Source organism: Gastrolobium bilobum, unplaced genomic scaffold (genome assembly GCF_033153095.1).
Source record: "Gastrolobium bilobum isolate Gb01-03AN ecotype WA unplaced genomic scaffold, APGP_CSIRO_Gbil_v1 utg7904, whole genome shotgun sequence".
In the NCBI taxonomy this organism is placed as follows: domain Eukaryota; kingdom Viridiplantae; phylum Streptophyta; class Magnoliopsida; order Fabales; family Fabaceae; genus Gastrolobium; species Gastrolobium bilobum.
In genome coordinates this window covers 100125-123785 of record NW_026899548.1, presented here as the reverse complement: position 1 = coordinate 123785, position 23661 = coordinate 100125, and the positions used below count along the sequence as shown (strand labels likewise).

The 23661-nt window shown below is 34.5% G+C and overlaps 3 protein-coding genes and 1 non-coding gene across 6 annotated transcripts; 3 read left to right on the top strand and 1 right to left on the bottom strand.

Annotated features, from left to right (window-relative positions):
• The first annotated feature begins 3209 nt into the window (after positions 1-3209).
• Positions 3210-5625, top strand: LOC133291268 (5'-adenylylsulfate reductase 1, chloroplastic-like). 2 transcript variants are annotated; one of them, XM_061489496.1, is made up of 5 exons: positions 3210-3342; positions 3449-3604; positions 3690-3813; positions 4063-4873; positions 4992-5620. In XM_061489496.1, exons 1-5 carry the CDS (start codon positions 3273-3275, stop codon positions 5220-5222), a joined length of 1392 nt encoding a protein of 463 aa, XP_061345480.1. In that variant the 5' UTR covers positions 3210-3272; the 3' UTR covers positions 5223-5620. The 2 variants fall into 2 exon arrangements, with proteins under 2 accessions (XP_061345480.1, XP_061345481.1); XM_061489497.1 differs by having other exon boundaries at positions 3211-3337; positions 3438-3604; positions 4992-5625.
• A 6666-nt stretch (positions 5626-12291) lies between these two features.
• On the top strand, positions 12292-14914 carry LOC133291302 (glucan endo-1,3-beta-glucosidase 1). Its single transcript, XM_061489542.1, has 4 exons — positions 12292-12355; positions 12449-13753; positions 14555-14582; positions 14692-14914. Exons 1-4 carry the CDS (start codon positions 12292-12294, stop codon positions 14861-14863), a joined length of 1569 nt encoding a protein of 522 aa, XP_061345526.1. The 3' UTR covers positions 14864-14914.
• Positions 14915-16580: 1666 nt separating this feature from the next.
• On the top strand, positions 16581-18612 carry LOC133291292 (uncharacterized). Of its 2 annotated transcripts, XM_061489530.1 has the most exons (3): positions 16581-17172; positions 17280-17390; positions 17875-18612. In XM_061489530.1, the coding sequence occupies exons 1-3, from the start codon at positions 16663-16665 to the stop codon at positions 18457-18459; spliced, it is 1206 nt and encodes a 401-aa protein (XP_061345514.1). In that variant the 5' UTR covers positions 16581-16662; the 3' UTR covers positions 18460-18612. The 2 variants fall into 2 exon arrangements, with proteins under 2 accessions (XP_061345514.1, XP_061345515.1); XM_061489531.1 differs by lacking the exon at positions 17280-17390.
• A 3034-nt stretch (positions 18613-21646) lies between these two features.
• TRNAF-GAA (transfer RNA phenylalanine (anticodon GAA)) lies at positions 21647-21719 on the bottom strand. The gene has a single exon. It is a non-coding gene; the product is annotated as a tRNA-Phe (tRNA).
• Between the last annotated feature and the right edge of the window lie 1942 nt (positions 21720-23661).

Here is a 23661-nt window from a genome sequence, read left to right as displayed (position 1 = left end):
TCATATGCATGTTAATTGAACTGGCTCGAGACAGAGATGTTACATATGCCATGATCAAGTTAGGTTGATATAGATAATTTTTTTTTTTTTTTGTGGAATCCAATTTAATATTATCGGTTTGGTTTTCATTTTTATCCAAAATCTATCAAACTCAACTTTTGTTCATTAATTATTAGAATTTATCAATCGGGGCAATGACCATATTGTCACTTTTTGGGCAAAAATTTACCTGATTGTCACGTTTGTAAATTTTTTTGCCAAAATGCCACGTCACAATCCCGCTGGTCTGACAAGCGAGAATGGACTGGACACGTGTCAGCGTCTGAATGGTCAACCATTCTTGCTGGGCTGCCCAGCTAGAATAACAGAATGCTGACACGTGGCAAAAGTACAATCATTCTCTGGATGTCTATACTTTTGCCACATGTCAGCATTCTGTCTTTTTAGTTAGGCAGCCCAGCAAGAATGATTGACCTTTCAGACGCTGACACGTGTCCAGTCCATGCCCGCTTGTCAGACCAGTGAGATTGTGACATGATATTTTGGCAAAAATTTTTCCAGATGTGACAATCAAGTAAATTTTTATTAAAGTGGTGGGACAATGGTCAATGTCCCTTTATCAATCATAAACTACTACACATTAAATAATTCGTAAAACAAATTTTAAATCTAAAAAATAGCTTGTACAAAACGTAATTTTAAAATAAAACAAATTCTATCATTTAGACTGGACTTCAAACGTTTGATAAAATAATGAAAGGGTTATATGTTTCTTCTTCTACGGAAAAACAAAACCCTTCCTACTACACGCACAATGACTTCCGCACTGTTTTGCATTTTTGTTCCTTTAATAAAAGTAGGCTGTAGGCCGACACTTTAACATAGCGTTTGGTAGAGAAGAAATTTTTTTTTGTCCAGTAATCTCAATTTTTAAAAATATATTTTTTACATTCATTTTACGATAATATTAAAAATTTAAAATTTAGAAAAATTTAATTTTACAAAAATTCTGAAAAAATCCTCCTACCAAATGCTCCCTAAAAAGGAGAAACATATAATCCTTATTCGTACGGATATCATGGAATTTAATATTTTGAAAGCAACGTGGAACTGCCTTTGCTATCATCAATATTGTTTTATTCTTCAATAGTGCGTGTGGCCTCCGCTAATTTGAACTTTTTTTAGTCCTATTCATTTTTTTTTGGGAAATAAAAAATCATTTGAGGCCTATTTTAAACTAGTGGCTTCACCAATCAGCACTTTATTCACCCATTCAATGAAGGTATCACTTATATTTTCGTTCATTTATGTGTGTTGTTAGTAATGGGAATTAAGAGTCGCTTTATGTGCACACTGCACTCTGTCGTTTTTGAACAAATTGTGTCAGACAAATATATATCATCCTTGATTTTTTCCACGTAGAAACGAGTACTATTGTGGATTGATTATTGTTTTGTAATGGAATCACCATCTTCCATACTTTTACATGTAAATTGCTCTCTTTGCATTTGCAGCCTCACATATACAGCTTCTTTTCCATTAATTTCTGATACTTTAAATTCACACTATGCGCGTAATTCTAGCACTAACAATCACAGTTGAATTACACTTATAAAATTAAATTGTTCTCATGATTTATTATCAGGATGTAGATTTGAATTATAATCTTCAAATGCAAATTTTTTTTTTGCAGTTGCTTACAATTCACTTACATTCGCAATAAGATGAACCTTATTAAAAAAGAGAGGTGATTGACAAATTATTATTATTTTTTAAATAGTTGAACAGAAAAACAGCGCATTTGGATATTTTTAAGAGAGGTGTTATTTTAAGGAGGTTCAGTCTCATGTCTATTCCCAACAGGAAAAAAATAGCTCAGTTTGAAAATTAACTTATAATGTACGGTAAGTCGGTAACATACAAAATAAGGTTAAAAACTCATAAAATCAATATAAAAAAGGTTAAACTTATTTACCACAAACAATACACAATAATTTAGAAATGTTATAATTAACATATTATTTTTAAGGATCTGATTACATATCAACTCTTATTTATTAAATTAGGATATATTTATTGAAGAGTACATTATTTTTTTATTGTATTATGTTTTAATAATAAAGTTTTTTTATACATAATTTATACTTTTAAAATTAAATTATTTTTTTATCTTATTATATATATAAATATATCCACTTTTTTATTTTTTTCACATGTTATATATCATGTTTCCTAATTGTAAATACATTTTCTTTTAAGAGATTGTTATATTTATAATTTTTCTTTTTTCTTTTACATTCTTTCACAATGACTGCGTTAATATTGTATCAAAATCACACCAACCGATACAAAATAACATTGGATAAAAGTTATTAATTTAATTTTGATTCAATAATAACAAAATAAATGTAAAAGAAATTAATAAATACGATCTATTTATTTATTTATTTTTGAATCATAAATGCACACAAAACACAAAAGTCCACAGAGATCGAATGAATTTGCAAATTATTCACGTATTCAATCACGAATAGGAGGGCGCGGGCATGCACCCAACGATATCACTTATCATTTTAACAAAATAGTGTATCTTGAATTGTAATAGTCAACCAAATATAATAAATTTGCAAATTATTGAAGCAAACTTACAGAAGTCAATCTTCAATCATTTCCCTAAAAACATGAAACGATATAATCCAATGGGCAAGTTGAATAATCATACATTACCAAACGGTCCAAAACAATAAAATAAAATAAAAAAATCACACGTAAAAATAAGTTTTAAAGAACATAAAATTGTGATATTTTAATTAAAACTATTATATTTTGAAGTGAGAAAAATAAAAAATGAAGATAGTAAATAAAAATATTAATGAATATTTTTTTCCTTAAAAATAAATAATTTATTAAATAATGTGTCTTTGTTTGTTACAGGAAAAAAAAAACGGGAGAAGAATCCGGGAAATGAGTCGTCCGTTGTGGTGGTGATTTGCGATCTGACGGAAGGCATGAGGCGCAGGTTTGGAATCACTCAGTGGACGCATGCCACGTAAGCCATAACGAAACTCTCAACTCTCAACTCAACTCAACTCCGTCCAGGTTCAATGAACCTTAAAGGCCGCCCCGTCCCGCATTGCTTGCTACTTCTTCTATCTTTCCCCCATCTATAAATACCAATCCAAACCCTCTTCTTTTGTTCAAAGGTAACAACCAATTTTGAGAACACATTCCATTTCATAAAACAATATTTACTCACACCTTTACATAATTTAATGGCCCTCGCTGTCTCTTCTTCAATTTCCGTTTCAACTTCCTCCTTCCAAACTTCACAACACCCAAAACGTAATCTCTCTCTCCCCTTCTTTTTCTTTTTTTTCTTTTCTTTTTATTAACTATTACGAATTTGATTCTATTTGTGGGTTTAATGTGTGAATATTTTTGATTTCAGCTCCGCAAATTGGTTCGATTAGGATTTTGGATAGGCTCCATCCCTATGGAGGAGCTGTTAGTTTATCTCAAAGACGGAGCTTGGTAAAGCCCCTCAACGCTGAACCTCAACGCAATGATTCTCTTGTTCCTCTCGCAGCAACTATCGTTGCTTCTGGTACGTCCCTTCTATTATTGAATTAAATTACGTCCTTTTTATTGATGTGAGAGTGAAATTCAAGCAAGTGCTTTGCGTTTTCCAGAGGTTATTCACACGGAAGAGGAAGATTTCGAACGGTTAGCAGTTGATCTCGAGAATGCTTCCCCTCTTGAAATAATGGATAAAGCACTCGAGAAATTTGGCGATGACATAGCTATTGCCTTCAGGTTAGACATCCCCAATTCCATCAATTGCATGTTTTTACCGAAATTTGGCGATCACATAGCTATTGACTTGGCTTGGAACGATAGTTTGAATATTTGCTTTCATGTGTAACTCTCTTTAAGTTCTTGTTCCTCTAGATATGTATACAATTTGTGTTAATTGTGTTTCAAAGGCCGAAGCTTGAACTTAATTTATAGCATGCAACTTATGGGTGTTGTGTTTATTTTAATGAGGGGCTTTGCCTTTTGCAGTGGTGCTGAAGATGTTGCTCTGATTGAGTATGCACGCTTGACTGGTCGACCCTTTAGGGTGTTCAGTCTGGACACTGGGAGACTGAACCCTGAAACTTATAGATTTTTTGAGGCGGTTGAGAAGCATTATGGAATCCGCATCGAGTACATGTTCCCTGATGCTGTTGAGGTTCAGGCATTAGTCAGAAGTAAGGGCCTATTCTCATTCTATGAGGATGGACATCAAGAGTGCTGCCGAGTGAGGAAGGTGAGACCCTTAAGGAGGGCACTTAAGGGCCTCAGAGCATGGATAACTGGCCAGAGAAAGGATCAGTCGCCTGGTACTAGGTCCCAGATACCGGTTGTTCAGGTTGATCCTGCTTTTGAGGGAATGGATGGTGGTATTGGTAGTCTGGTAAAGTGGAACCCGGTTGCAAATGTGAAAGGACACGACATTTGGAACTTCCTTAGGACCATGAATGTGCCTGTGAATCCCTTGCATTCACAAGGATACATTTCCATCGGATGTGAGCCCTGCACAAGGGCTGTTTTACCTGGACAACATGAAAGGGAAGGCAGGTGGTGGTGGGAGGATGCCAAAGCTAAGGAGTGTGGTCTTCACAAAGGAAATATAAAGCAGCAAGAAGATGCTGCTCAGCTTAATGGAAATGAGGTCGCCCATGAAAATGGCACTGCCACTGTCCCTGACATTTTCAACTCCCAGAATGTGGTCAACTTGAGCAGGACTGGAATTGAGAATTTGGCAAAATTGGAGAACCGAAAAGAACCATGGCTTGTTGTGCTTTATGCACCATGGTGCCCCTACTGCCAGGTAATATAAATTTCCTTAACTTTTAGTATTCTGTTGTTAGGATTATCTTACTCCCTATGGGTTACTTTGGCTTGAAATCTTTATTCTCTAATGAGATCTATATGCTGAATTACAACAGGCTATGGAGGAATCTTATGTTGATTTAGCAGAGAAGTTAGCAGGGTCAGGGGTGAAGGTTGGAAAATTTAATGCGGATGCAGAGCAGAAAGAATTTGCAAAGCGTGAACTGGAGTTGGGAAGCTACCCCACAATATTATTTTTCCCAAAGCATTCATCTCGGCCTATAAAGTATCCCTCAGAAAACAGAGATGTTGATTCCTTGATGGCATTTATTAATGCCTTAAGATGAGGATTTATCAAGAAATTCTTATTGTTTGGATTGCAATTCAACTGTAACTATACTTTCAAGGTTCCATGGTTGGTGGTGCTGGTATATCATTCATTCACAGATTCTGGTAACTCATTGGAAGTGGGAATGGAATTTTTGAATCTAGCTTAGCAGAATAAGATACTCAACTTTAACTTGTGGCATATTTGAATAGTTTTATATCATCATTCTGTCGTCGTAGTAGTAATTCTGTAGGGGAGTAATTGACTTCCTGCCTTTTCTAGAGGAGTGATTTGTAATGTGACATTTTCCAATATGAAAATTGAGATATCTTCGATTTGATAGCTGCTATTATCCTTCTTTCGTACTTCGCAAAATATAGTATATTAAAGGGGTGGGAAATTATCTAGGGAAGTCACTAGAATTGGCCACTAGCGACGGATTTGAGTAGTCTGTGTAATTATATAAAAAAAGAATCTTATCTCAAGATCCCAATGCGCAACTAACACTGTAACAACGGGCCTAGCTTGTTTGGGGGTATATGTGTTTAGGATGGGCTGTTTCACAATGGTAACGCGTTAGACCTGTTTTGAATTGTGCGTTATTTTTTGTTTTCTTCTACAAGTAAAACTTTATTTTAACTCTTGAATTTATTTTAATTTGATTTTTATTTAGCAATTTTATTAATTTGACTTTTAAAAAATTAAGTTCTCAATATTTTAACGTGTCCATTCAAATAATGTAAGTATAGTATTTATGAACTAAAGTTGATAGAGACTAAAATATTGAAATTCGAAGAAATTCAAATTGATAAAATTATTTTGTAAGAGATTAAATTAGTAAGAGAATTAAATTTGCATAAATTAAAATTAAGATTTTACTTTAACTATAAAAAAACATAACATTTTAATTTCGGGCCATCTTCTTTTAAGTAATTATTAGTGTAGTACTCGTGTATTGCACGGAGGAAGAAAATTAAAAATTTTGTCGGCATCTGTCGTTGGTTAATCGCTAAAAGAAAGAACCGTGTAATATTTTATGCAAATTAAAAATAGTTATGTACTCTATAATTGATTATTTTCATATACAGCAATGCATACATAATCAAAAGTGATGAGAATATGATTTTAGTATTGAAATCATAAGATTTTACTTTCGGGTCATCTTCTTTTAAGTAATTACTAGTTTTTTTATTTTATGATTGAGTGAGTTGGTGTATTAACTTATCTAATCTAGAGGGTAAGCGAGCTTATAGTGTGGTAATGGTAACTCGTTAAAACTAGGCCTATAGTAAACCTTGTTTGGACCATCTGAAGCAAGGGTTTGGTGGGTGAACTCTTCCTTCGTCTTCACAGCACATTCCTGGATATTAGGAAACTCTGACACATAGAGCCAGAGCTTCAGCCATCCTTGCCTCAAATCCATGTTCGTGCATCAATCTCAGCGAAATCTCCTCCTCACCCACGATGCTCTTCAGAAAGGGAGACGAGACTCCCTTCTGAAGAGGAAGAAGATGGACCAATGTGGGACTTGTAGCAGGAATCAAGGATCCCAATAGATTCCTCTGCAATATGGTTGATCCCTTATTTAGCAAGCCCTTAATTTTCTCGAGAACATTAGGAAACCCAAAGCTCTGCAACCACAACCACCATGCAAGGACTTGCATGATTGCTCGGGCTCTCGGTGCAATTCTAACACTAGTATCGTTATGGATTAACTCTTGAATTTATTTTAATTTGATTTTTATTTAGCAATTTTATTAATTTGACTTTTAAAAAATTAAGTTCTCAATATTTTAACTCTTCCATTCAAATAATCAGTAAAGGATTTATGAACTAAAGTTGATAGAGACTAAAATATTGAAATTCGAAGAGATTCAAATTGATAAAATTATTTTGCAAGAGATTAAATTAGTAAGAGAACTAAATTTGCATAAATTAAAATTAAGATTTTACTTTAACTATAAAAAACATAACATTTTACTTTCGGGTCATCTTCTTTTAAGTAATTACTAGTGCAGTATCCATGCGATGCACGGAGAAAAAAGATTAAAAATTTTGTCAGCGTCTATCGTTGGTTAATCGCTAAAAGAAAGAACCGTCAGTATTTTATGCAAATAAAAAATAGTTCTTTTTATGTTCGGCTTTTCACAATTTTTCCATTTAAAGTCTATTCTTTTTTTGGGCTTGGGAATATTCGGCTGGTTTGTGGTTGAGCAACTCCACCCTGGTGGTTCAACAGCATTCCTAAGTTCTTTTAACATATGAAAAGAGAGTTTTTTTAGAGAGTATTTTAGTGAGTTTTTTTTTTTAATACATTTAGTGAGTTTTAGTTGGACATCTCAATGTCCATCCTTTTATTTCTACAATTATCTAAAGTCGGCTATCTACGCAAACATAATGATTGTAATTATAATTAAATCAAAAGCTTGAAAGTTGCAAATATATGAGTGGTGTATTGGGGGCCCAAAGTTATCTTTAATGAGATCTCGTAGATTTGACAATGGTGGAAGGTTTATTCGATGCTTGTGATAGACCCATGGTGTGGTAATGGGGGAGCACATGTGATTCTGTCATTCTGCTTCAGTTTATGTCTTCCATTATGTGCTCACCAAATACAGTAATTAACTATTGGAGAATATTCTTGGATAAGATCAGATCAATGTAGTTTGTTATAGTTTGTTATGATGTACATCTTGTTACCTAGTTTAATGTGTTTTGTTATGATAGGATAGAGTTGTTTACGTAGGTTGCGGTCTATTATTTTTAGTCTTATCTTTTTTTTACTGATATGCCTTATATTAAAGGCACCATTGAACCCAGTAAAACACAAGCTTTACGATACCAAACGAGAACTCCATTTTCTTTGAATGATCGACGGAGTAAACAGTGTTTTGAGCTTGTTCATTGTGACACTTAGGGGCCTTATAAAACTGCTGCATCAAGTGGTGCACATTATTTTCTCACACTTGTTGATGATTATAGCAGATCTGTATGGGTGTTTCTGATGGCGGAAAAGAGTGAAACATATAATTGTGTGAAACGGTTTCTTGCTATGGTGCATAATCAATTCGATAAAACAGTAAAAGTCATGAGCAGTGATAACGGAACTGAGTTCACTTCACACAGAATGATTCAATTGTATGCAGATAACGGTATTATACATAAAAAATCATGTGTGCACACGCCACAACAGAACGGAAGAGTTGAACGGAAACACAGGCACATATTAAATGTTGCTCGTGCCTTGCGATTCGAAGCTCATCTGCCTTTGGAGTTTTAGGGAGACTGTATCTTGACAGCAGCCCATTTGATAAATAGAACACCCAAAAAATTGCATGGAGGAAAGACACCATTTGAGCTACTACATGGAGTTGCACCCAGATATAATCGTTTGAAGGTTTTTGGGTGTTTATGCTACACGCACCCTAGACCTAGACCCACTGATAAATTTGCAGCACGATCACGTAGATGCGTCTTTGTTGGGTATCCTTTTGACAAGCAAGGATGGAAAGTTTATGATCTTGAAACAGGTGATTACCTTGTGTCTAGGGATGTGAAGTTCCATGAAGATGAATTCCCTTTTCAAGAGATGCATTCGACACAAGATCCCCCTCGTATCTTACTGCCTAGCTTCATAATGAACCATGATGTGACTGACGAATGTGCACCAGACAAGGCTGGTAATATAGCTACTTATCCAGATAATGATCATAGCATGGAGCTAGAACGTGATCATGCAAGTGATGCAACAACTGAAGAACCAGTCATACCTTATCACAATTCAGTGACAATGGCAGAAAAGGGGAGCTCCTCATATCCCATGAGGCAGCAACATGGACAACAAGTAAGTGATGCTACAGTGCACCATCGACCACAACGTGAGCGTAAGTCCCCTGCCTACTTAGCTGACTATCAATGCAATGCAGTTGCACCACATACACACTCACGTCATAACACTCAAGACGGCTCCATCTCAGGTACACATTACCCTATTCATAATTATGTAACCTGTTCTAGATTCTCACCAAAACACCAAGCGTTTTTAGCAGCAATTGATGCAGGCAAAGAACCAACGTCTCTTAGGGAGGCCATGCAAGATAATCGTTGGGTTGAGGCCATGCGAACAGAAATTTGTGCTCTAGAAGACAATCACACCTGGATTGTCACTGATCTTCCACCTAGGAAGCGTGCACTCCCTTGCAAGTGGGTATATCGTATTAAATATCATTCGGATGGAACAGTGGAACGGTACAAAGCGAGATTAGTCATTGCAGGTAATAATCAAGTTCCCGGAGAGGATTTTAATGAAACATTCGCTCCTGTAGCCAAGATGGTAAGCGTTCGGATACTTTTGGCAGTAGCAGCGGCACAACGGTGGGAATTACATCAATTAGATGTGAGTAATGCTTTCTTGAATGGTGATCTCAAGGAAGAAGTATATATGAGATTTCCTCCAGGGTTCACTAGTGGTTCCAGTAATAAAGTTTGTCGCCTTCAAAAATCTTTGTATGGTCTACGTCAGTCCCTAAGGAACTGGTTTTCCAAACTAAGCTCTGCACTGTTTTCTTATGGATTCACTCAGTCACAAGCTGACCACACCTTGTTCACTTTAAAACGAGGTGATGTGTTTGTTGCATTATTAATTTATGTCGACGATATTGTTTTAACAAGTAACAACTCAGAAGCTTGTCAAGTTGTGAAAAAATATCTCAGCTCTTGTTTTAAGATTCGTGATCTGGGTCCTTTGAAGTATTTCTTGGGGATAGAAGTAGCTCGTAACAGTGAGGGTCTTTTCCTATCTCAACGCAAATATGCATGGACATTCTCTCAGAATGTGGGTTGATTGGATGTAAACCTGCTTCATTTCCAGTGGAGCAAAACCATCGACTGGCTTTAGCAGAAGGTCCAGACTATAATGATCCTCCTCGCTATAGAAGGCTCATTGGGAGATTGGTTTATCTTACTATTACCAGACCGGATCTTAGTTACGCAGTTCATACACTCTCTCAATTTATGCAAAGCCCTAAACAACAACACTTTGATGCATTACTTCGCGTTCTCCGTTATGTCAAGCTCAATCCAGGCCAGGGCCTTCTCCTAAAAGCTGATTGTGATCTTCAAATACGCGCATTTTGTGACTCTGATTGGGCAAGTTGCCCTATTACGCGTAGATCCCTTACTGGTTTCTTTGTCATGCTAGGTAATTCACCTATTTCTTGGAAAACTAAGAAGCAAGCCACAGTCTCTCGCTCATCTGCAAAAGCTGAATATCGTTCCATGGCAACCACTACTGCTGAGCTTATCTGGATCAAGAATTTTCTTGCGTCTCTTGGCATTAATCATAATCAACCTATGCATTTATTTTGTGATAATCAAGCAGCTCTTCACATAGCTGCAAACCCAGTGTTTCATGAGCGTACAAAGCACATAGAACTGGATTGTCATTTTGTGCGTGAACAACTCGTGGCAAAAACCATCTCAACGGCATATGTACGGTCACACTCTCAATTGGCCGACATCTTCACCAAAGCTCTTGGAAAGCAATCTTTTCTTACCAATCTTCCCAAGTTGGGCATTTCATGTCTTCATGCTCCAACTTGAGGGGGAGTATTGGAGAATATTCTTGGATAAGATCAGATCAATGTAGTTTGTTATAGTTTGTTATGATATACATCTTGTTACCTAGTTTAATGTGTTTTGTTATGATAGGATAGAGTTGTTTACATAGGTTGCGGTCTATTATTTTTAGTCTTATCTTTTTTTACTGATATGCCTTATATTAAAGGCACCATTGAACCCAGTAAAACACAAGCTTTACGATACCAAATTTATTATTAACAAAGCCACTTGTGTTTCTCTGTTTGCTTTCGGAGCAGAACTGCTCCTCCTGCTAGTTTTCTGAATCTGCCTTGTTTTGTTGCTGCCAGAATTCCCATATGTTCAAATCACTAACAAAGCCACTTGTTATATTCGCTTGTTTTGTTCCTCACATTTTGATAAAATATATTTGAATTCAGTGTATATTTAATAAAACTTCCACTTGTCATGTGTGTGGGTATTAAGGGGTATTGGGATTTTTTTTATTTTATTATATGTTATGAAATTTTTTAATTTGTGCTAAATACCTAAATTCCCGTGCATTTCAAAATACACATCCTAAAAGGCCAAAGTAAAGGAAAAAAAAAAAGTTTCCTAAAGATAATTTTTTAGAAAAGCAAACACCATAAAGCATAAGCGCTCCCCGTATATAGTAAGAATTTTTATTTTCATAATCATAATTCATAAGTTAATTATATAGATGTGAAATTTTGATTTCTAAAGTGGCTAATATATGTTGGTTAGAAGTGCAAACCACTATCTTCCACTAAAGAACTGTGGAGTTACAGTTTTTTATTTTTTTAGTGCACATGGAGTTACAGTTTTACCCAGCCACATAATGAAAAGTTGACACATGTCCGACAATTTCTTCATTGTTCTCTTCTCTTCAGGGCAAATGCCTAAACTCTGACGAGAAAGCCAAGTCCCTTTCCCAAATACAAGCCCGTGAGATGGTTTTTTTTTTTTTTTTTTCCCTTATGCAAAATCAAAACATTTACCGTGGTCTGAATGAGAGGAAACAAAATAAGAAAAGAGAAAAAAATTGATTTTTTTTTCCCAAGGATTTTTTCTTTTTCTAATTATTTCTTTAATTTTCTTCATTTATAGGAAATTATAAAATTAAATTGTCCCTACTTTAATGCGGTACACTTTGAAGGGTATTTCAGAGAAATCAGTAATGAAAATATGTTGGACCAACTAAAGTGGGAAGGAAGTACACCATCCAATGGCAGTTGGCATTCGCTAGATCTCTGTTCCCCTTTAAAATCTTAGCACTGTTCTCTACACCTTCTTCCATTGTTCAGTCATTCATCTAAAGTTCTAAACTAAGTAAAGAAAAGCCACCTACCTTATATACTTAATAATATTCAAGCCTAAAAAAAAGAAAGTGGAAAAAATAAATAATCTTTTATTTTGATTAGATAATGCAAGGTTCTGTAGCCGAAGCAGAAGCAGAGGATGAGGAGAGGAAGTGAAGTGGATAGACTTGAATGGCAAACTCTAAGCTCATTCTTCTCATTCACATCCTCTCCTTCTTTGCCCTTCCATCGCTAGGTAATGAAACTAAGTTCAAAACTCTGCAACTTTGTAAAAACAATCACCCATACATAATTCAATTAACTGTTTTTGCATTGCATTGCATTGCAGCTGAATCATCATCACAGGTGAAGCAGCAAAATGAAGACCAAGAAGAGAAGGAGCCATTCGTGGGGGTGAACATAGGCACAGACGTTTCGAATCTGCTATCAGCCTCGGACCTGGTGGCGTTTCTTCAACTGCAGAAGATAACACACATTCGTATCTACGATGCTAACACCGACATCCTTAAAGCCTTGTCTGGTACCAAGATTCGTGTCATTATCAGTGTCCCCAACAACCAGCTCCTCGCAATTGGTTCCTCCAATACCTCTGCTGCTTCATGGATCGACAGAAACGTCGTCGCTTACTACCCGCAAACGCTCATCACCGGAATCTCCGTCGGCGATGAGGTTCTCACCACCGTTCCCTCCTCAGCCCCACTTCTTCTCCCTGCTATTCAGTCTCTCTACAACGCCCTCGTCGCTTCCAACCTTCACCAACACATCAAGGTTTCAACCCCTCATGCTTCTTCCATCATTCTTGACCCTTTCCCACCTTCTCAGGCTTTCTTCAACCAAACCCTTACCTCTGTTATCCTCCCTCTGCTTCAGTTCCTTTCCAAAACTGGGTCACCCTTGATGATGAATCTTTACCCCTATTACGTGTTCATGGAGAACAAGGGTGTGGTTCCTCTTGACAATGCTTTGTTCAAGCCTTTGACTCCTGCTAAGGAAATGGTAGATCCTAATACCTTGCTTCACTATACTAATTTGCTCGAGGCAATGGTTGATGCTGCTTATTTTTCCATGAAGAACCTTAATGTAACGGATGTTGTGGTTCTTGTCACGGAAACCGGGTGGCCTTCAAAGGGTGATTCTAAGGAGCCTCATGCTACCAAAGACAATGCTGACACTTACAATTCCAACTTGATTAGGCATGTTTTTGATCGTGGTGGAACCCCTTTGCATCCCGAAACTACTTCAAGTGTTTATATCTATGAACTGTTCGACGAGGACTTGAGGTCTCCGCCAGTGTCAGAGGCCAATTGGGGTCTCTTTTATGGGAACACTACGCCGGCTTATTTGCTTCATGTATCAGGAATTGGGACTTTTCTGGCCAATGATACAACCAATCAGACATACTGCATTGCCATGGATGGTTTTGATTCCAAGACATTGCAGGCAGCACTAGATTGGGCTTGTGGACCGGGTCGAGCTAATTGTTCAGAGATTCAGCCTGGAGAGACTTGCTATCAGCCTAATAATGTGAAGAACCATGCCTCTTATGCCTTCGATAGCTATTATCAGAAACAAGGGAGGGCTCCTGGGACTTGTGATTTCAAAGGAGTAGCTATGATCACAACCACTGATCCCAGTAAGTGCCTACTACAATTCTCATGTCTTTCAGTCAATTTAGAGTTTTGATATTCCCTTTGATTTTAATTACGCCGGAGACTTGATCCTCAATTGTAATGTGTTGTTAATTGATGCATGGAGAATCTGGGATAAAATTTGGCTTGGTTCTTGAGGGGGAGGTCCAACTTCTGTTGCTTTTTCCATATTTTCATGTGGCTATTTCTAAATCTTCTTGCTTTGCCTAATTAGCTCATTTTATGGTAACATAGCAGAATGAACTGTTTAAGAAAAATAAAAGGCTCGTGAGTACTGTAACAAACTTTACTGATGATTGGAAAAAGGGAAATAATTTAAAAATAGAATTGTGGTGAGGTAATGATTCTTGTAAGGAAATGCATTTGTGTGGGGGCACCCACACACTGCAAAGGCACTTTTGGGTTTTGGCTCTATTTGTATTGAAAATCGAAATAAAAAGAGGGTACTGTTAATTGCATTGCCATGGATTGGCACTCACACTCCATGACTTAGCTGGATGCTGGTTTGTCTTAGAGTACCCTGTTTCCCCTGACATTGCAAAGATTCTGGACCGTGTTTCTAGATTACCTTCACTTAGTAGTATTTTTCTTGCTCTCCAATTTTTTACTGGGCAGTTTCTTACAGTAGTCTTTCTTACAAACTCAAGTACTTTTTTGAGATTGCATCATTCAGAGCTAAATGGGCTCCACGATTTTCTAAGTATTTTTCTCCTCGTAGTCTATTCCTGGTTTAACACTTGTGGTTAATATTTTTTTTCCTTTTTTTGTGGGGAATACCTATGCAGGTCACGGGACCTGTATTTTTCCTGGAAGGTAAGAAACATTGCCTCCCTAGTTTCTGTCTTACTTTTTTAGCTATCATGGGGATCTTTATTTAACAACATGCATCTTTACATGTGATTCTTCATTCGATGTGATGCAGCAAGAAAGTAAGCAACAAGACAAAGGAAGTGGTGAACTCTACTCAATCAAACAGGGCAGGGAAGAAGTTAAGGTTTGGAACCTTTAGCAGCATCAGATTAAGTGCATTTAATATCATTTTGCACATTTTCTTGGCTTCATATGTGCCCACTTTGTTGTTAGTCCATTTATGATGTCCAAATAATTCAATTTTTTTCTTTTTTGAATTTTGAATTTCTTAAGAGTTAAGGGGATAAGGTCATTAGAGAAAAGGAATCGTGGATGATCTGTAGGTCTAAAAACTTAGTGCTCATGATAGATGCTTCCTTTTTTTAAGAAAGTAGTGTGAATAATTTTTCGTGGGGCTCTTTTAATTAACGTTTGTATTTCTTGAAATTATATTTGTTAATCAATTTGTTTAGTATATGGATCAGTTGGAGACCCATGATATTCTTCACCACTTCTCATGGTCATAAATGTGTTTTCCTTTATTTTATTTTTCCTTCAAACTTTTTCCATTACCCTTCTATTTTCTCTGTACATTTTTTTAGCTGAAATTTTCCCTGTATATTTATCTACATAAAGTGAGCAAAGAATGAGGAGGGAATTATACATACGGTCATTTTTCTTTCCAAAAAAAAGTTCCTAACACCAACCATTTTTCATTTTCTAAGAACGTTATACCAACTTTCTGTTTTCTCGTTGCAACACAATGTTTTATTTTTTGTACACAGCAAGTAAACTTAAATTAAAAGAGAAAAATATTTAAGAGTATAAAGAATGTATACATAACCAATTTAAAAGAATTTAACTTACTATTAAAAAAATAAGAAGTTTAGAATGACGTGTAATTTTAAAGAAATAATAAACTAAGAGATTAAGCGATCATGTACCCAAAAAATTAAAAATAAATTATCACTTATATGTAAGTTGAAGTTGATAAATAAGAAAGTGGTTTGGGATTAAAAAGTAATAGAGTTCAAGCACTTTTTTTTTGGTGAAAAGAGTTCAAGCACTTTAATTAGCTTTTGAGAAACATACCATTCAAATTTAAGGCATCTATTAAATTATGTGGGATGATGCAAGTCAATTTAGTTAAATGTGAATAAAGTTTTCAAGTTCGAGCCTGGCAGCTGACTTAAAATTTGTAGGAAGAAGCGATTATGTTCAATTTAAATCGTATTATTTAGAAAAACGATGAACCCGTGAAAATATTTAAAAAAAGAATACAGTTTTTTTTTTGTAATTTTTTATTTTATTTTATTTTTTATACTTTTTAAGTTTTTTTCTGTAAAAATTATGCGTGCATAAATTACGTGAGATATGTATATCATTTTAATTTTTAAAATTTATAATTACAATATAATTAAGGTATTATTTAAAGGGTTTTATTAATCTCATGTTACAGGAGATAAGTTATCTCATGTCATAGAGATACACTTAAGGGCTCCACTACTTAAAAAAAAAAAGTGACACAGTTATCGAAAGGTGTGTACGAGATAAATTTATCACATATAACATAAGAGTAATATTTTCTTTATTTAAAACCTGTATAACGGAATGTGAAAAATGCATTAAATGCATTTAAAAAAGTACAATTTTAATCCATACCTTTTTGTATAATTCATTTTAAATTTCAAAAAAATTCTCCTTTTAATATAAATGTACGGCCTACAGCAGTTGCATCAAAGATTTTCTCTTTATACCGGTAAAAGTAAAATAAAATAAAAGAGTAAAGGATAATCACTTTTTAACTCTACAAAGCTGATTTTAAACAAATTCAAAAATATACATAATTTTATATTGAAGTGTAGACTCGTACGGCCTCGCAGAGGGTGCCGTTTTGGAAGAGCATTCAATTCAGGTGTTGCGTTTTGATAGCAGTGGCATGAAATTTGAAACGAGACAAATGCTAGTGCTCCTTTCTTCGTCTTTTCTTGTCTTAAACCCTAGAAAAATCAAAATCAAAGGGTACCAAATTCCATCTCCAGTAATGTCTTGGGCCTGCAAAAAATGCACCTTTCTGAATCCTCCATCTCAAAAATCGGAATGTCAAATCTGCTTGTCCTCTCCCTCTCCTCTTCTTCCTTCAACTTCATCTTCATCTTCTTCGCCCCCAAAATGGTCCTGTAAAGCCTGCACCTTCTTGAACCCTTACAACAACTCCACTTGCGAGGTCTGTGACACTCGATGCCCCGTTCCGTCACTTTCCAACTTGGACGATTTCAATGACGCCGACCACGATTCTTCGGTTGGCTCTGTTTTCTTCCCTCTTCGATCTTGCAAGAGAAAAGCCATCGACCCCATTCACGTTGTTGATGACGATTTTGCTGAAGCACCAGTGATAAAGGCATCAGAGAACATTTTTTCAGGAAAAGCTTTTAGTTCATTGAAGATCCTAAGTTACAATGTCTGGTTCCGGGAAGACTTGGAGTTGCAAAAGAGGATGAAAACTATTGGCGACCTTGTTCAGTTGCATTTCCCTGATGTTATCTGTTTCCAGGTTTCATTAGTTTAGTTATACGTAACACCTTTCTTCCGTGTGTTCTTTTGTTGCATTTTAAATTTATGTGGCTTCATCTGATTTAGTCCACTTGTGTTGTCCCTCAGGAGGTTACTCCGAATATATATGACATTTTCAAAAATTCAAACTGGTGGAATGTATATCATTGTTCTGTTTCTTCTGAGATGGCTTATTCAAGACCGTACTTTTGTATGGTGGTAAATTTCACATCTTTCATCCTTATTTTATTTGACTTCTTTGTGATATAACGCGCCTGATGTGTCCTACAATCCCCTTTTATAGTCCAGTTGTGCATGTGAGCATTATATGATACTTTTATTTTGATTATGTAGTGATTTCCTAGTTCCCGCATATCAAATTTAATCTCTGTCACCATTTCAGATGTGATTGGTATAAGTGTGCCATTTTGTCTGCTAACATCCAGTTTGTTCAGGGGTCTTCGGAAAGTAGGATCAGACATGTTCATGCTCGGATAATTGTATGCTGATATATTATAATATTTGTAATCACCGTGATAGTTTATCATGTCAACTTAGTGTTGCTGTTGTGGTATTTAATGGCTCTTCCTCTTTGGTTCGAAGTATTTTTGCATGAGTTGGAAGTTCTATATTTTTGAGTGAGCACTTCTATTTGGCAAGGAGGGAGTTATTTCTACTGACATACCTGTCAAATTAATTGCAGTTAAGCAAACTGCCTGTGAAATCTTTCAGCAAAAAACCCTTTAGCAACTCTATAATGGGAAGAGAACTTTGCATGGCTGAGGTTGAAGCTGTAAGTGGCAAGTCATTGGTTGTTGCCACTAGCCATCTTGAGAGTCCCTGTCCAGCCCCTCCGAAATGGGATCAGATGTTCAGCAAGGAACGAGTAGAGCAGGCCAATGAGGCTTTGAACCTTCTCAAGAAGCACCCTAATGTTGTTTTTGGAGGTGACATGAACTGGGACGACAAACTGGATGGTCAATATCCTTTACAAGATGGGTGGACTGATGCCTGGTCTCAGCTAAGGCCAAATGAAAGTGGTTGGACTTATGATACAAAGTCAAACCAGATGCTGACGGGCAACCGTACTCTCCAAAAGCGATTAGATCGTTTTATTTGCCGTTTCCGTGATCTGCAGATAAGCAGTATTGACATGATTGGGATGGATGCAATACCTGGTGTGCTATACAACAAAGAGAAGAAAGCAAGAAAAGAGATAAAACAACTGGAACTCCCTGTTTTGCCTAGTGATCATTATGGCCTGCTTTTGACAATTTCTAGTAAGTAATGCTGCTCTGGAGATATTCTGGCTGTTGAAGCTATTATTCTCACTCTCTGATGTTGCTGTATCTAAGGCATGTTTTGCATGCAATTTTGTATAGACTTAAGCAAAAATGTAAAGGATTATTGACATTGAACATGGGGACAAAATGCTATATTTTCAGACTTTTATGTGCTGCCTTGTTGGTTAAAATTTTTCTATTACGCTTTTCATTCCGTTTTCAAAGTATTGCATTCCCTTTCCTTTTGTGTTCGAAGGGTTCATACTATTCTCTAGTTTTAATACCATTTTTTCTCTTGGCCTGTATCCTAAGTAGCCTTGCATAGGAGTTAGAATTTTGTTGTACGTTTGAGAGAGTTGGTTTACCTCAATATTTTATATGAAAAGCTGTTATCAGCAGTGGTGACTGATGAGGGAATGCTAACGTTGAACGGTCGATATAATCCATGTATATACAATGCCGACAGACCGTGTACCTGTCCCAAAAATTCATCCCTCGAAATATCAGGTGTTTTTTTCAAGTATTCAAACCCGAATCTGCCAAAATATAACAGAACAGTACCGAAATTTAAAGATATGCATTCTTGCGTGGAAAGTAATTTTCTTTTTCTTCTTTGTTGTTGGTTTTAGTATTCCTATATTAAGTTCAATGATCCAGAGACGACTTGCTTGGGTACTTGCCTTTGGCTCTGAACGTGTCGCTGAAGCAATGGCCAATCTCAGCAGCTTGTATATACCGTTCGTTACTGCCTTGATATCAAAATTCCTCTTTGGTGGTGTTTGTAGAAACTTCCGTTTTATCCCCTCTTTTGGCTCGTAGTAATCAAGCAGAACTTCAAAATATTTACATGAATGAATGTCAGTTTCAATTTAAAGATATGTTTTATGTAAATGATGCATGTGCACTAGACTTCTAATGGAAGTGCTTAAGCAATGCTTTATTGGATTGATCTCGATCATACACACATCTATATTTTGAACTTTATATATATATATATAAAAGGGAATGTTATATTTACAAGTTTTTTATTTACAAACTCTTATAAACTATACTAAGTATGACTAGTCATACTTCAATCAAGAGTGTATGACCCGGTTATACTTAGTGTAATTTGTAAAAATAATTTGTAAATGAATCCTTCCCCGTATATATATATATATATATATATATATATATATATATATATATATGATGGGTTTAATGTTTTTTTTTGTGACATTTGTTTTTTATAATTTTCTGTAAACCCTTTAGTTATTGTCTTGCTTTATATTTGCCAATAGCCTGAGACCCTTAAGTTGCTGGTGTAGGTTAGGGATAAAAGTGAGCTTGGCTGGGCCGAGTTTTGTCTCTAAAAGTTTAAGTTCATGTCAAAAAAATTCAATTCGGCCTGACCTGGTAGCATAGTATGAGCCTAAGTGTTAGTCTAGCTTGACTCATTTATAAAAAAACAAATGACTTGGTCTGATCTGTTGGCATGTAATTTTTAACTTTCAAACAGAATTATAATCAACTTCACAAAACACTCCAAATCTAGTGTTAAAACAAAAATGACAATTTCAACGTCCAAGCAGAATCATGGATCACAATAACAATTCATCGCAAACTGCATTTAAATCACTTTCAGAAGCAAAATGTTCAAATTAAATAACATATATTTCATCATATCCAACAAAACGATTAATATTATGTAAATTAAAATAACTACATGAATCCAACAAACACATCATGATACTTTTAGTAGCTAAAAACTTCTCATCATCTTCTTTCCCCTACAAATACAATTCTAAGGTTACATAAGTTGACAAATAATTTGTAAATGTAGAAAACAAAAAACAAGATTAAAGAATAGAAAGAAAAAAAATTAAGAAATAAAAAAAATCTTTTAATATATTCATATAGGCAATCTCACATTCTGAGATGTTAGTTCTTCCTACATAAGAAATAAAATCAGACTTCTATTAAAATTTAATCAAATATAATTAAATTATAAAATAATTTCAATTAATTAAATTTATAACTTTTATTTTTTCTTCAAGCTATACTTATTACGTAGCCAATCTCAACCATATATTAAAGTTTGGATGGTATCTTCAGCCAAATTAAAACTGAGTTCACATACACCAACTGAGTTATCATTGTTTTGTACCACTGTGAATAATATTATTTAATTTAAAATAAATAATATGATATAAACTTGCTTGTAGGCTTATAGGCTCTTTATGTAAAAAAAGATCTATAAGATGCTTTCTAATTTCTAAATAGCTTTTTTTTTTAAATCTGAATCTGTTTTATTTGATTATATATAATAGATCAAACCTAAGTTAATATAAATTAGGTCGTAAATTTTTGTAAGGCAGCGCGACACACTTTCACCCGTAGTGTCGGTAGACCAGCAGAAGGGATATTTGGAAGGAATAACAGACTAGACTTATGAGGGGACGATGGAGCGATAGCAAGGCAGCAAGTGACCTAGAATTGTATTGATAGCTTTATTAATACATTAATTCCGGGGACAATTGCCCTATTCTCATTTCAGATAGCATTCATTAAATTGCTAGTACGTTTTGTTTTGCTGGCCCCACTATCCGTTGAGCTGGAGGTCACGGTAATGACTTCATCTAAACGGTTTTCAATGCAAATTCATGAATGTTATTGTGCTTGCCGACAGCATCTTTTTGTGTTTTGTGCTTTTGTACATACCATCTCCCATTAGTTGAACCACTTTTTCTAGTAGTAAAAATGTAAAATAATAAGAGTGACCGGTGCTGATTTTAACTTCGTAATACGTCACGTTCGAGCAAACATTTGGTGCTACTCGGTTTCAAAAAAGCAAAAAAATTGAAATAAGAATGGAATAAAAATGAAAATGTGAGTTTAAATAGAAAGAAAATTTACTTTATTTAAAAAAAAGATGTACCCAAGTGATACATCCAATTTACTGAAGAAAATTCCGTCACGTTCTTTTTATAAGATATGAAATATGTGACTGTTGTTAACAATGAAAAATATTAAAAAAAAGCCATAAGGGTAATTCAGAAAAATATGAGATATTGCTTGGTTGGACCACAATACTGGGGAAAGATGACCTGGGGCCAGAACATAACCATCAATGTACTCTGCCATCGTTGGTCTCCACTAAGTCACATGATGTGTTAGGAGAAAAAAAATATAAATAAATAAAATCAAAGAAAATGCGGTGAGCGTGGATCGAACACGCGACCTTCAGATCTTCAGTCTGACGCTCTCCCAACTGAGCTATCCCCGCAAGTTGTAGTTCTTTATTTTGTCAGTAAAATAAACTTTGTTAAATGCCTTTAATTCATTTTTAAAGTTAACATAAAAACAAAGATATAATATATTTGGAAAAAAGTAACCATATAAAAATCATGGAATTTCATGATTATAAAATCAAGATTTTCATTTATCTTTTAATTCTAAACTCTACTTGATTTTAAAATTAAATTAAATTAATTAATTATTAATTAGTCTTCTTGAACCATTCCTTACTAAATTGAAACTTGTACTAAATTTTTTTTTGTATGTCTATAAAGGAGCAATTTTATAAGTTAAGAAAGAGATACATACATGTTAACAAGAATAATTAAACAAATAGAAAAATCAAAGATAATGTTAACAAAATTAAAAACTTAAATTTAACGTGAAGAAATAAAAACATAGAATTAGATATAAAATAAAAAATTATAATATTTTTTAAAATCATTTTTATAAAGCCAGTACTGAATTGATATTAATACATTAATATGTTCAAACTATAAATTAAATAAATAATTAAACACGAGAGTTTATAAGATATCTTGTAATAGAGTAGTGTTGGAGAAATTTTTAAATTGAACCTTAAAGAAATAACTCGAACAAATTACGGATAAATAACAAATAACTTTGTAGGTATATATTACATCTCTTGATGTATCCTCATCTGTTATGTTTAGTCTCCACTTTCTGATTAATAAAGATAGAAAATATTATATTTTTCATATTATTTAATTTTTTTGAACATGTTCCATGTGATATTAATAATTGTACTATTTTACTTATTTGTATAAGTTGGATGCATGTTCATACTTGATTTATTTAATAGTAGTTAGTGACAATGGGAGTGAACTGTTATCCCAAGTAAAATTTTTTTGCAACATCAATGGTTCGAATCATGAAGTTATGGGAGGGCTTTACTAACCACCACTTCTAGTCCAAGGGATTAATCTCACATCTATGTTTGTGGCGTCATAGATTAGATTGGATTAGTTTCAATAGAAAAATGCACTAATTCAATATAATTTGTTTTCCTATTCGGTCAGTTTTTTAAAAATAAATCTAGTATATTCCAATTTAAATAATTTATATTATATTGATTCTCTGATTTTTTTTGCTAGATTTTTTTAATGTATAAATTCATCAAAATTTACAAATATAATTTCATAAAAAAAATCTAATATATGTCTAAAATGATTCATCAAAATAGAAGTTGAAAGAATTCATCAAAATACAGTAAAACACAAATTTGAATTCTAAATATAATTTCATATCAACGTCAATTCTACAATGTATGTCCAAATCTTGAAGAGAAATTAAGCCCTAACTAAGGTTATTAAAATTATTATAAAAGAAATTATTAAATTACTCTTTTATAAAAATATTCATGAATCATGATACAATACGAGTTTACAGTTTAATATTTTTGTAAATTTAAAATTTCAGATGCATGTGAATTCAATTCATCAACTTCAATATTAAAAAATTGGACGCAACTTGAGCGTGCAGTGTGCGGCAGACTGCAGTGAAACTAAATACGAGGAGAGTGAGGAACCCTGATCTATTACAGAGGTCAGTGGGGACCACTCTTAAACTAAAGCATGTGATCCTGACGGTCCATTATTGTCCCGGTAGATCTCGCGCTCTGACAGCTCACTCCATCTTTCTTTGCTTTCGCTATCAAACAAAACTGAGCACCCTGCCCCTTCACGAGCAATTCTTGGTAATTTTCTTTTCTTTTTTTAATAAATTAAATCAGTAATAAATATAATTTGATTGAAACTAAGAAAATAATTGTATAACATTATAATTTATACAAAAATTGGAGTACACAACAACTTATCTTCCAACAATTTCTTCAAAGAAAAAAAACTCATTTAAAGTATAATTGTTAAATAAAGAAAAAATAGATTCTTACGCTTAATTTTCAATAAATA